Source organism: Mya arenaria, chromosome 16 (genome assembly GCF_026914265.1).
Source record: "Mya arenaria isolate MELC-2E11 chromosome 16, ASM2691426v1".
Lineage (NCBI taxonomy): Eukaryota > Metazoa > Mollusca > Bivalvia > Myida > Myidae > Mya > Mya arenaria.
Window position 1 is genome coordinate 27,689,227 of NC_069137.1, and position 14,246 is coordinate 27,703,472.

The following is a 14,246-nucleotide window of genomic DNA, read 5'->3' on the forward strand; positions in this document are numbered from 1 at the left end:
TTCCTAAAACAAAGTAAAAACATTGCCTTTTTACAAACTCTGAGACTTAATACATTATAAAGTCTATGTTTAACGCTACACAGATTGACAGTTTAAATAACTTCTTTTATTGTTTTGGATGAAATCATATCTTGAAACCAATAATATAAGACAGCTGTCAAAAGATCAGATCGCAGTTGTTCCTATTTACGTTTGGAAATTGATGTTTTATGGCTGAAAGCGTCGAATGATGCTCCAAAAAAGAAGACGAGTTGTTACATATATTAACTTCTTTTGCAATGTGTTAGTGCAGAAAAATCATGTTTATAATATTGTTTTAGTTATTTCTTTTTTATTTCCCGAATCCAGTCAGCAGATTTTTCCTGAACAAGCTTAGATGTTTCCCATCTCTTTAAGAAAGCAACTAAATTAAGTTCGGTTTGCGCAGTGGTTTGCAACAATCGCTTATCACCTAGGCGATCCCGGCTTGATTCCTGACCTAGGCGCTTGTGAGTTTGATTTGTCGGAAAGCCGGAAAAGTGAAATTTTTCCATGTATTTCGGTTTCACACACAACAAAAAGTTAACAAAATCCTTGCTTAGTAATATGCCAACGTGCGAGATTTATATCATTTTGTTAAAGCTAGTCAAGTTAAAGTTAGATTGCATCTAGATATTTCTTTCATCTTCGTTACTTTTAGATTTAGCAAGTTTCTGAATGCATTAATTACAAGCGGATCCAGGGTAGGGGGGATGTAATAAAATTGGCTCAAAATGTACCATTTGTAATAAGGGAGTACCTCCACACATCCCTGCAAACATGTTAAATCAAATACATTCTGGTTCTGAGGAAAGAGCAAAAGTCAAAAGGTGATATCCCCTAAGGTACGCCACCTCTAACGTCAAATCCTGGGACTGCTCCTGTTGAGCCCAATATGTAGTTTATTAGAAACCACTGTTCTCATAGTTATATAACACATTAATTGCAACATGCATAGGTGCATATGACACTTGACACTTGTGTTCATAGTTTATGTAACAACGCACTCATTTTGCTTATCATGTGACATTCATGGAACAGGCCGTGGCTGCAGAATTGGAAAGCTCAAGTCAAATCCCTAAGCATCCCTATACATTCATTTTCTTTAAATGGAAATTTAAGCGACGATCAATACATACACATGTATAACACTCAAAATATTTGAGTGGTAAATATTTAACTACTTACTAAATTATTCATTTACGGGTTCATACATCCATCCCGTACACGTTGCATGTATGTGATCCATACATCGATTCCGTACACGTTGCATGTATGTGATCCATACATCGATTCCGTACACGTTGCATGTATGTGATCCATACATCGATTCCGTACACGTTGCATGTATGTGATCCATACATCGATTCCGTACACGTTGCATGTATGTGATCCATACATCGATTCCGTACACGTTGCTTGTACGTGATCCATACATCGATTCCGTACACGTTGCTTGTACGTGGTCCATACATCGATTCCGTACACGTTGCTTGTACGTGGTCCATACATCCATCCCGTACACGTTGCTTGTACGTGGTCAACACATCAATCCCGTACACGTTGCGTGTACATGGTCCATACATCCATCCTGTACACGTTGCGTGTACGTGGTCCATACATCCATCCCATACACGTTGCTTGTACGTGGTCCATACATACATCCATCCCGTACAAGTTGCTTGTACGTGGTCCATACATCCATCCCGTTCACGTTGCTTGTACGTGATCCATGCATCCATCCCGTACACGTTGCTTGTACAGGGTACATCAATACTCCCGTACACGTTGAATGTACGTGGTCCATTCATCCATCCCATACCCGTTACTTGTACGAGGACCATTCATCCACCCTGTACACGTTGCTTGTACGTGGTCCATACATCCATCCCGTACACGTTGCTTGTACGGGGTCTATACATCCATCCCGTACACGTTGCTTGTACGTGATCCATACATCCATCGCGTACACGTTTCTTGTACGTGTTCCATACATCCATCCCGTACACGTTGCTTGTACGTGGTCTATATATCCATCTCGTACACGTTGCTTGTACGTGGTCCATACATCCATCCCGTACACGTTGCTTGTACGGGGTCTATACATCCATCCCGTATACGTTGCGAGTACGTGATCCATACATCCATCACGTACACGTTGTGTGTACGTGGTCCATACATCCATCCCGTACATGTTGCTTGTACGTGGTCCATACATCCATCCCGTACACGTTGCTTGTTGTACGTGGTCCATACATCCATCCCGTACACGTTGCTTGTACGGTGTCAATACATCCATCCCGCACACGTTGCTTGTACGTGGTCCATATATCCTTCTCGTTCACGTAAAATGTACGTGGTCTATATATCCATCCCGTACACGTTACATGTATGGAGTCCATACTTCCACTTTGCCAATAATCCAATGTTCAAAATATGTATGTCTTCAAAATCTTGTTAAAAACATAAACATGACACATTTTTTTTAAATATTCATTACTCCTTTTATCCACGATTGAGGTGGTTGATATACAGAAGACGGTGCCCGAGGTTTGTCCGACGTCCGTTATTACCAATGTTTGAACAAATGTATATCCTAAGACGTTTGAACATATGTTTGTCCTAAGATGCGCATCATTAATGTTTGAACATCATTCTGTATGTCTTACGACGCGCAGAAAACAATCTTTGAACATACGTATGTCCTAAGACGCACAGCAAACAATGTTTGAACATGCGTATGTCCTTAGACGTGCATTACCATTGTTTTAATTTATGTTTGTCCAAAGACGTGCATTAACAATATTCAAACACAGGTCTGTCCTAAGACGTGCATTCTTTATTTTTCGTTTTAAGACAATTATAGTTATATCAAAACACATTTATGTATAGAATAGTATTGTAATTCGATACAGGTTTGTCTTGTTTTGGGTTTTGAGTGGCCACGGTTTATCAGGGTTTTATTTATATCAGTTATATTTATGTTAGGTGCGTTAGTCATAAACTACTCCTTGAAAGCGGCAGGCGTTTTTGATAGTTATGTTGCAACCTGGGCTGGTTCTTGATCATAACGTCATTGTCTATTTGGAGCGGTAATCATGTTAAAATGGAATTTTTTCAAGGCATTAAAAATGCTGATTCTTTTGGTGCTGATAAGCATATTGTTACATCTACACATATTTATTACGTCAAATTACGAAATACAGTGCGTTACGGAATAAGTCGATATAATTGTGAATTTTTTTGTGGTTGTTGTTATTCATTTTTTTGGAGAATGGCCACAGTTTCTGATTTACTGTTTTTTTTTCAGATAAATATTTCAATAGACGGTTCACGTTAATTAATTACGATTTCAAGTAAGGTATTATTATAATAACTAATTTATACCGGTTGATATCATGTCATTGTATTTGTTCTTTTTGATTTTACGAATTGGTAAACTTACATAATGGTTTAGTTTTACGTTTCGTTGCAAACTTTCAATCCAGTTTTTTTTCACAAACGGCAAGCTTTTACTCTTTTTTTCGTTTATTTTCTAAAAGGGCACACTCACACACACACGCACACACACACGCACGCACGCACGCACGCACACGCACTCACACACACACGCATACACACACGTTCGTTTGATGTTTATACGATCGATGCGACTATACTGGCTAATGAATATATAGAAAAATGTTTGAAGAACATTTTCTGAGAATTCAGTTCAGTTTACTCATAAAGTGAATTACGTTACTAAGAAACAACCTTGCTACCATTAATTGCAATTGACTGTTTGAATTTTGAACGTGTGTTTGAGTCACTATACTACTATGATTATCTTAAATAACAAATAAAAATGTTATAAATTGGGATTTTTAAGTTGTTTAATACATAGTGTTTCAATTATAATATAACAAATATGATCACGAATATACCCACATGTACGGAAAAGAGCAGTCATAACACATTTTTCTAAAACACACATGGTTAAAGTATAGAACATATCAACTGTGACGCGTTTTGAAGTATATGCCTTAGATATACTTATATCACTGAATTCATTTTATTTGTGAATTACGTTACCGGCAACAGGCGTTATGTGTGAGTAATTTTATCAGAGCTTTAATGATTTGTTTGTCATCATTCATGTCTTTTATGTAAACTTAAGCCTCATGTATCTATAAGATAAGGTTTTTAGATTAAGTGTGCGTTAACCACATGATTCATTCTTCGCCAAAATTAAAGAGTTCATACAATGTTCGACGAATAGTTTCCCGCTTATTAGGGGGCCGAAATGAATTTAATGTTCAGAAGTATAATGTATAAGAAACTACGATAAAGCTGTTTTACACTTGAAACAGCAAGCGTCAAAAACATTATAATGTATGCGATCTTTTAATCCGTTTCGCTTTATCATGTATATAACTGTATAACATATGATATACATAGCAATCACAGGTATACGTTGAATCATATATGTGAAACTGTTGTATACGTTTAAACTTATTTATAAAATCTGTTTTTTCTTAACTCACGTCCAATTTTATAAAGGAAAACTTTAACAACTATTCAAAAACATCACAAAGTGGCACTACCGCAACTTCCGGTCTATAAGTTTAGTCTGTACAATACATATATTATCACTGTCCAAATCAGAGCCCTTACTCAAGTAGCAAACGTTCAGTTTCCTGTCCGATACTTTATTCAAAACATCGCAAGTGTACTTCCCTTTCATGCCCACAATTGGTGGGATTCCCATGGTATCTACAACCAAACAATGAATGTTCTTGGCCATCGCAGTCTTTATCCATCACCATTCGCCCCGTACTCTGCCCAAACGGAGTGTTAGGCAGGGCCAGCCCTTTGGTGAACCCCGCGTTCAGTGTCCTACAAGCAACTTTCTCTTCCTCTACCTCAGTACTAGTAGGGCTATGTTTAGTACCAAAATTCGCATCACACACTGTCCCCCACTCTCCATTCACGTTAATCTCCAGTCGACCCTGAACACTGTTTGGGTCATACATTGTGGCATTGGCAAGTCTTGCCTTGGCACCGGGCACGTGAAAACGCCGTACACTCGTTGAACCAACGGAATGGAAAAAATCTATTATACGGATGCCACCAAACCTGTGCATCAACATCATATTCTCATCATGATTGTTAAGATAACCGATTAGTTTAACACATTCTAATGAAATATTGCCAAGCCCGTTAATGACTTCACCCTCTCTATCATCTAATTTCGACGTAATGTTAACCTGGACAGATGAAATCTCACTTAATAGCTGTTCCACGTTGTTGCCAAAGTAGTTTAACGTGTCTTGTAATAAACGTGTTGCCTTTAGTGATTCGGTCTCAACAATTTCTGCGATGTTATTAGAGGCTTGAGTCACCATTGTTTTAATATCAGTTTTTAGTTCTGTTGTAACCTCAGTTTGTTTATGCTCCATGTTATTAATGGTTTTATTGAAATCTACAAAAATATCGTCGATGGCTTTCTTTACATTGGCAGTAGTCTCTTTTAGCTCACTAACTTCATTTACCAACGAAAGTTTTTCTTTTGCAAAACCACGTTTTACTCTGGTTAAAGTTAGTGACACAGTTGTCATATCTGCTCCCAATCTATTAACGGCGTTGTGATTTTCATTAACTTTGTTTTCGAGAACTTCAAGTTTAGCAGCTGTTTCTTTAGAAACCCCGGATAAAGTGTTCCCAATCTGTTGTAGATTAACGCGCTCGGAGACCTGTTGAACCACCTAATAACAGAAATAATTATAGGTTGTAAACTTTATCCGGTTAGCGCAGTGGTTAGCCCACTCTTTTCTCACCCGTGTTCAATTCTCGGCCTGGGCGCGTGTGAATATAGTAAGAGGTCACCAAGCAGGACTAGTGAGTTTCCTACGGGTACGGCGGTTTCCCTTTTCAGCCATTACCACACCCTCGCTTTAAATCGTGTCAACAAGAGTGATTAATATTATTGTAATATTTATTTTCACAATCGATACAAAATAAATCAGTTTGAACTTACTAATAATAGAAACTCCTCCACTTAATTATTTCAATACATATGGATATTCAAGTATTTAACGGAGTGAAATCAAAGTCTGTGAAACAATTCGCTCTATTTTTAATAATGTCATAAATACATTTGCGCAAAGATAATTGTTATGATCGTGACGTCAGCAGAGTGCACTTAGGCCGAATCGCACTGCAAGGAATACGGACAATCGAATGATGCTATATGTACTGCGTGTGATTTGCGATGGGTATATAATACATAGTGTTTCGTTGAGTTTCAATGAGAAATAAAATGATAAATGCAGGTTTAATTGTAAGTGGATTGGTTAACCAAACAGGTTTTTCATTCCAAACAATACAAGATCGAAAATCAAGAGAAAGTAAAATTCACCTTGGCGCTTATTTGCTCTATGTCTCCTTCCGTAAATCCTCTTACATGTTCTGTCGACTGAAGCTTGTCGATTCGATCAAAGAGTTGGTCGAGTTTCATATCGGTGTTGGCAAGCTTGCCTTTAATTAACATCATGTCCTGCAACAAGTTAAGTCTCATTATTATTTCAGGTTAATACACATTGTTTAAGTAATTCATTAGTTATCATTATATGCGTATAATAAAAATCGGCGGGATATTTGAGGACATACTTGCAGGACGAAAGTCTGCATGGAAGATATCAAGTTGACCTTCTCCTCAAGGGAGGTAATATCCGCATTACTGAAAGTGGCTACCACCGCTATGACGATAGAATATGAATGGCGTGCATCTTTATCTGAAATGCAAGTTGCAATTATGAGATATATATAATTCGTAGAAACGTTTGATTCGTTTCAAATAAATATTAAAAAGGCGTATTGCGATATTGCATATTTATAAAATCATTACCCATGTTAATATTTCTGATTAAAACTGTAAAATAACACTTTAATATCAGTCACTGATTAAAATAAATGACCCTGTTTGCTGTTCACATATACGTAAGTGCAAGCATAGCTAGGACAAAGACATCAATAGTCACTTCCGAAATGTCTAAGTTCAACATTTCTTGAACACTGCAGGTTCATATCAGCGCAGCCACTCGTGAAAATATGACTATTTCTGTTTTTACTGATTGATGTCAAATTTCTCGTTAAATCTCACTGAAACAAACATTCATGACTACGGGATGTGGAATCAACGTTTAACCTACTTATTTATGATGACGCTTGGAGTACATGATACATCTCTGAAGTAGCTAAACGTAGATATTATAGGCCCGGGCCAAGTTCAAATTTGCATTTCACGCTGAAGGGGTAGGAGGTATATGCTTCAGGCCAAACTATAAGCCAGTCTTAGTACCATAGTTGTTTATATTTAAAGATATTTTAACACGTATCTAAACTCATTCACGAACCTTTATTAAGTTGCATTCCTATCAGCTGATAAGCCCAGGCTGTTCTTAATTAATGTACATTCTTCTTGTCACTGGTTTGTTTTTAATGCTTCAGAAGGGGTATAAACTTACATCTGATACATGGGTAATCATATTATTCCGGCAGATGCAAATCAGAAGTAAACAATGACATAAGTTTTATATGCATTCTTATTGATGTTCTTTAAGTAAATGCACATTGTAAATGCATTTCAATCTTAATAAACAGAGGATATTTGTTTATTTTAGTGTAAGATCGTATTTTATTTCACGAGTGTCATAGAAAGAGGTATTTTACGAGTAGCGGAAATATAGTTTCTCTATGATCACGAGTGAAATTGAATTCGATCTTATACTGAAATAAACAAATTTTCTGTTCTTTTATACTTATTTTCGGAGTTTTATTAGTATTTTTATTTTATTTTCTAAACCATCCCCTTTTTTGAAAAGAGTGTTATTAACGCCGCTGACGTAATATTGTAGCTGATGACGTAGCTGTCAAATTTCCGGAAAAAAGGTTATCTGTTGTTCTTTTTCATTGTTTATTATTCGTTCGTTTTTTAGTGCAAACATTAATTCTGAATATTAATCAATGAAGTTTCATAGGTGCATTTATGTTCCAAAATAACGAAAGCACTTTATATTACACAGGGCATGAATACATAACCAAAACTACGCCATCATTTATTGAAAGGTCGAACGTGTAAGCAAAACGATCGCGGATAATCATTGGATATAAAACATTTCTAAGTTTATGAATGTTGTTAATGTTGGCAACATTTTCTGATTGAAAGTGATGTGTTTTGTTTTGTTCAAGGGGGAGTAACTACAAAGGATTTTAATGGTACACAACAAAATACAAATATTGACTTGACTTGACGACTTGTCTTTAAAAGTAGTTATAAAAGTTGATATGTTCACTCCTCATTTTGTAGTGAAATATTTAACTGTTGTTTTTTCACTAATAAAACTCAATATTTCATCGAAAAGCATGAACGAAAAGGGCGAGCATGCCTCCAAGCCCCGTAGCAAATGCTGAATGCACATAAATTCTGATCTAGCCATGCCACATTGCAAAGTAGACCAGCGAATTAATTCTAGACTAGATACGTCCTCGCGAACCCTTATTAAACCGGGCCTGTTCATAAAATCTTGTCTAGCTAAAACCCTTAGGAAACTTGGCCTGCATATCAATTCTGACCTAGATACGCACCCATAACCTGGTCTGCACATCAATTCGGGACTAGCTACGCCCGCGCGATCCTTAGTAAACCTCAACTGCACATCAATTTATGTTAAGCAATGCACTCACGACTCCCTAGCAAAGATATACTGCACATCAATTTTGGACTATCTACGCCCTCTCGACTTCCTCTAGCAAACCTAGACTGCATATCAATTCTGGACTAGTTTGCCCTTGCGTCTCCCTACCAAACCTGGATTGCAGATCAATTATTGTCTATCTATGCACTCGCAACCACGTAGCAAACGTGAGATGTACATCTATTTTGGTCTAGCTTCGCCCTCGTGACCACCTCGCAAACCTGGACTGCACACCAATTAAAGGTCTAGCTACCCCCGTGCGACCCCTAGTAACCCGGGACTGCACATTGATTCTTGTCTAGCTACACCATCACGACGAATAGCACACCGGGCCTCTACATCAATTATTGTCTAGGTACGCCCCTTTGCATCTCCATAGCAAACTACACATCACTTATGGTTTAGCTACGCCATCGCGACCCTTAGCAAACCTGCACGTCAAATTTGATATATGAACATCACTAGCAAACCGGGCATGCACATCATTTCTGGTCTAGCTACGCCCTAACGACTTTTAGTAAACCGGACCTGCACCACAATTCTGGTAAATGTGCGGCCCTGTGACCCCTTAGCAAACCGGGCATGCAAAACAATTCTAGTCTAGCTACGCCCTCGCGACCCCCGGCAAACCGGGCCTGCACATCAATTCTGGTCTAGTTACGCCCCTGTGACCCTCTAGCAAATCGGACATGCACAGCATTCTGGTATATGTGCACTCTCGCGACCCCTAGCTAACCGGGACTGCACATAAACTCTGGTCTAGCTTCGCCCTCGCGACCCCTAGCAAACCTGGACTGCACATCACTTTAGGTCTAAGTACACCTTCGCGCGCCCCTTGAGAACCTGGACTGCATATCAATTCGTGTCAAGGAACGCCCCTTTGAAATCCCATAGCAAACCTGGACTGCACATCACTTATGGTTTAGGTACACGGTGGTGACCATTAACAAACCCGGCCTGAACATCAATTCTGGTTTAGTTACGCCCTCGCGACACCCTTGCAAATCGGGCATTCAAATAAATTGTTGTCTAGCTACGCCCCAGAGACCTCCTTGCAAACCTGGATTGTACATCATTACAGACCTAGCTACGCACTTGAAACCCGCAGCAAACCGGACTGTCACATCAATTCTGCTGTACCTACGCTCTTGCAACCCCTAGCAAACTCGGCCTGTACATCAATTCTGGTCTAGCTGTTTCCTCGCACCCCTAGCAAACTCGGCTTGCACATCAACTCTGCTCTAGCTACGCTCTTACAATCTCTAGCAAACTGGGCCTGCACATCAATTCTAAACTAGCTACGCCCTCATGACTCCCTATCCAATCTGGACTGCATGTGATAATGGTCAAGCTACGCCCTTGCGTGCCCGTAGCAAACCTGGACTTATTGCATATCATTTTTTGTTTTGCTATGCCCTTGTGGCCGACTAGCAAACTTTGACTTGGCATCAATTCTGTTTTAGCTACGCCCTTGCAACCCCTAGCAAAACGGGCCTTCACATCAATAATTGTTTAGCTACCCCCTCGCGACCCCTTGTAAACAGGGCCTGCACATCAATACTATTTCTATCTACGTCCCAGTAAATGGCAATATGTTTTAAAAGTTATTGTTGGATTACAAAACTAGAACTTGTTTTTACAGAAGTAAATATCAACCAAAAATATTTGATACCACTTTTAGCTACATTTATAAAATAACAAAGATGAACCTATTACGAATGTTTGTCATGATTAAATTGTAAATCCAAAAACACGCAACAATGATATGCAATCGTTCTTGCTTTTTATTTTCTCATAGTAATTAATATAGGCCGAATATTACATTGGTAAAATTGCAGGATATGGTGTATTCCTTAAATTTGAATTGTTTACGTGTCAAATTCTACTATAATAATACCACCAAAAACACGTCTGTCGAATATCATGTAATGTGGTAATGTGTGTTTATTAAAATCATTAAATAGCGTGTACGCACAAACAGAGAACTTGACAATAAATAATAAAAAAACAATGAAAGAAGACAGACCTACCGTGTGTGCAAATCCAAAGAGAAGTTCCAAATTGATGAACAATATGTTCCACACAAAACTGTTCTTGTACAACAGAAATTCACCTATTATCGTACGTAGTGCCAGAGATCTCTGCTCTTCAAGGGAAATCATTGCGTAGGTGAATTGCGCAGAAGGTCATACTATCACGCAATATTTGAGTGTTTGCTGTTTCTGCAAGTTTGCCAGTTGTATCTTACTTCTCACAATGTAAACGAAATATTGCAGGCGTGTGAACCAATTCTTCTTGTGTGTTCGGCACTTATCCAAAATTTTAAGAGCGTTTCATAACAAGAAACAGCTACTTGTTAATACATTTAATAAATAAGCATAAATAAAAAAAAAATGTTTCAACGATCAGGACAAAAACACTCAACTTTTGAGAAATTATAAATACCGGATTATCATGCAACGAACCGTTAAGGTTGTGCCGTTGGCAGAGTTTCAAAGTATTTGAAATCATTTTTTTTTTAATATTGGTTAACATTTATATCTCCATGCTGGGACATATTCTAGCCATATTTTAGCCAGGATTGTGGTCTGTGGCAAGATTGGACACACTCTTTGGATATGATAGTGATTGGTTTTTTAAGTACTGTTATTTTATAAGTACTGTTACTTAGTGGAACTGACTGTGCAATAGGTTGCATTTGTATAATAAAATGTCATTGTACCATTATACATGAAAATATTAAATTATTTATAATACGTAGATCGACGTCCAACTTTCGATACAACGCAGAAGGCGAGGATACAAGTTAAAAACCAAAACGAATTAACACTACTTTCAAAACATCATTTTTCATTTATTAGCAGGTGTTTTATATACAGATTTACATATTGTTTTGTTGTAAGCGCGATTTACAAATTCTTTTAAATTTACTCAATCACATGGTATGTATACATGCTATATGAGCACCGGTCAGCTCACCCGTTCTGTGGAAAAAAGAAATTTTGCAAACACCTTAAGCAACCAACTGAAACTTGTAAACGTGTAAGGGAAGTTACAAGTACGCGTTCAAATAGTGTTCCACAACCTCCCCAATAGCATACATGTTGGTGCTTTGAAAAATGTCTAAAACCAAAAGCACTTTTGCGTTTGAACCTTAATGTTACCTAAACGCTGTTGTCGCTACACTTTCTGAACCCTTATAACACATGTATTTGAGTGTTTGGTGAAAACTTTACCTTACAATAACAAACAACTTGATATTCTGAAGCGTTTGTACTTATATCATTTTAACCTACTTATGCATTGTGGTGGGTCCTTCAAAGGTTTTCCTTAATGTTACTCGCGCGGTGGCATGTAAACATTGTTGTTCAAAAACTTATCTTCCTGGCAAAGCTACTAAGATAAGGTTAATATATTTTTTGTCCTCTAAATCGCTAATGTTCTTTTATCTATCCCGCTGGTATTGTTAACAAACGGTTTATTACTGCTTACGTTAGGCCAAAAAATAACTTTTAGTTTCTCAGTTATTTTGTTTAGATGGAGTGAGAACACTAGTTGTTTATATCTGCGTATGTTTAATCCTATTTAATATTATGACAAAAACATTGTTTTTACACAATTTATTGTACAAAGGACTCATTTTCAGTACAACTGTAGTTTCCCACATGCATTTAAAATTATAATGATGGCTAATATTTGAGTTTACTTCACATACAGCCTTAATTAGTGTTTAGTTCAACATCCAACTAGTTTTTTTCCAAACTATAATGTTTTACTGCTTTTGACCACTACACGTTTGCTAAACCAATATCGGTGTATTTTCACCTTGATATATTATATATACTTTGTATAATTCTTAATAAAATGTCTGTTCTGTTCTGTTCTTAACGTACATGTGTGCAATTTAGAATTGGGTCAACAGTTTCATTTCATATTTCTATATCAGTCCTGAATAGTTTTAAAGTTTGTTGATAACATGTTTGTAGAAACATAAAAATTGAAACATTGTCTTTTCTTAAAATACATGGATGATACAATTGCGAACATATCAAATTACAAAATCTGGTTTCAACGATAACACCAATACCTTATAATACAAACTGATAATTAGAAGAGTTATTAGCACAATACACAAAGACACGAAAAGGCAGGCAGACACTAACCCTCAGCTGCTTTACGAGCTAGTCATTTGTGTGTGGCTGTGTTTCACATTTTCCTTGATCACTGTAAAGACTGGTATGATCATCCATGGACATAGATTCATCACTTTTCACATAAACCGTTGTAAACCTTCCTAACAGTTCAACAGCTTTGTGTAATTTATTAATAACATCATATTCGACCTTATCAAAGGCTCCAGTTTTAGAAAACCCATGTTTGCCCCTGCTTTACTGACTTTGCCTGTAACACAAATATACGCAAAGGAAATCACAATCAGTCGGAATACTTCTACAGACTTTCAAACGCATTGTGTCTTTCGATCAAATCTCTAACTGAACGCTTAAAATATGTATTTTCTTTTTTCCAGCTCATGATTTGTGTTCTTTGATCTATATCATGGCGACGCTCACAAAACAGCTAATAAAACAAAAAAGTTTGTAAATAAAAGATAAAAAGATCAAATTGAAAGAAAAAAATGCGGCGGTGCATGAGATTATGAGAACTATTTGTCTGGTCTTACGATCACAAAATTAATCAAAATGTAATAACCAACGTCACATATTTCTGTGAAACACATCATTTTAAATTCCGAGGTTATCATTATCAAGACGTTGAGTGGTCAGAAATAAGACATGCAGGAACCTGCATTTGTTCATGGATGAGCCTTCACATGATGTCTTAGACATGGTGCTCCTAGATGTTGTATATATTAAATGAATAAAGCTGAATATCTTGTCTGCGACATACGAAAACTTAAATACGTTGTCTGCGACAAGCATTAGCCTAAATATGTTGAATACAGTGCATGATCCGTAAAGACATGTGTGGCCATAACTCTGTTGTATAAGAAATGCAGATGGGTGAATGTGTTGTCTAAGACATCCATGTTTCTGGAGTTGTTGTCTTAGACATCCAAGCTCCTGGATATGTTGCCTAAGACAGGCATGTTCCTGGATATGTTGTCTAAGACATGGATGTTCCTGATATGTTGTCTAAGACAACCACGTCCCTGAATATGATGCTGATGACGGAAGTTGATGACGTTGTGGAAGACTCCTTCGGGCGACGGATGCGGACAACGATGCGGACATTGGATGCAAACAGCGTGCAAATGCAATATCAGCTTTTTTGCATATGCAATATCGGCTTAAAGTCAAATATTGTATAAAAATAATATTTTATAGTACAATATACAGAAACTATGCCACTAGATCACCATGCCAATTGATTGTCAAATTAGTGTAACGTTCGGATTTTATAGTCTAGAAGTAAGGCTAAATACAAAACAAACCAAATGTATTGCCATTTATTAAATGTACTCTATTTGGAAAT

The 14,246-nt window shown here is 37.3% G+C and overlaps 1 protein-coding gene across 2 annotated transcripts; it reads right to left on the reverse strand.

Annotated features, from left to right (window-relative positions):
• Positions 1–4,438: 4,438 nt before the first annotated feature.
• Positions 4,439–10,945, reverse strand: LOC128222435 (uncharacterized). Of its 2 annotated transcripts, none has more exons than XM_052931430.1 (4): positions 10,780–10,945; positions 6,667–6,791; positions 6,416–6,553; positions 4,439–5,762 (listed from the first exon to the last, which is right to left on the reverse strand). In XM_052931430.1, the coding sequence occupies exons 1-4, from the start codon at positions 10,913–10,915 to the stop codon at positions 4,707–4,709; spliced, it is 1,455 nt and encodes a 484-aa protein (XP_052787390.1). In that variant the 5' UTR covers positions 10,916–10,945; the 3' UTR covers positions 4,439–4,706. The 2 variants fall into 2 exon arrangements, with proteins under 2 accessions (XP_052787390.1, XP_052787391.1); XM_052931431.1 differs by having other exon boundaries at positions 10,784–10,922.
• Positions 10,946–14,246: the final 3,301 nt, after the last annotated feature.

Excerpts from the sequence above, each read along its gene's own strand:
- LOC128222435 (XM_052931430.1), bottom strand. The coding sequence starts at position 10,915 with ATGATTTCCCTTGAAGAGCAGAGATCTCTGGCACTACGTACGATAATA. Across the intron at positions 6,792-10,779 it reads TGGATTTGCACACACGGTAG|ATAAAGATGCACGCCATTCA; the intron begins GTCTGTCTTCTT and ends CTTGCATTTCAG. Across the intron at positions 6,554-6,666 it reads TGCAGACTTTCGTCCTGCAA|GACATGATGTTAATTAAAGG; the intron begins GTATGTCCTCAA and ends AACTTGTTGCAG.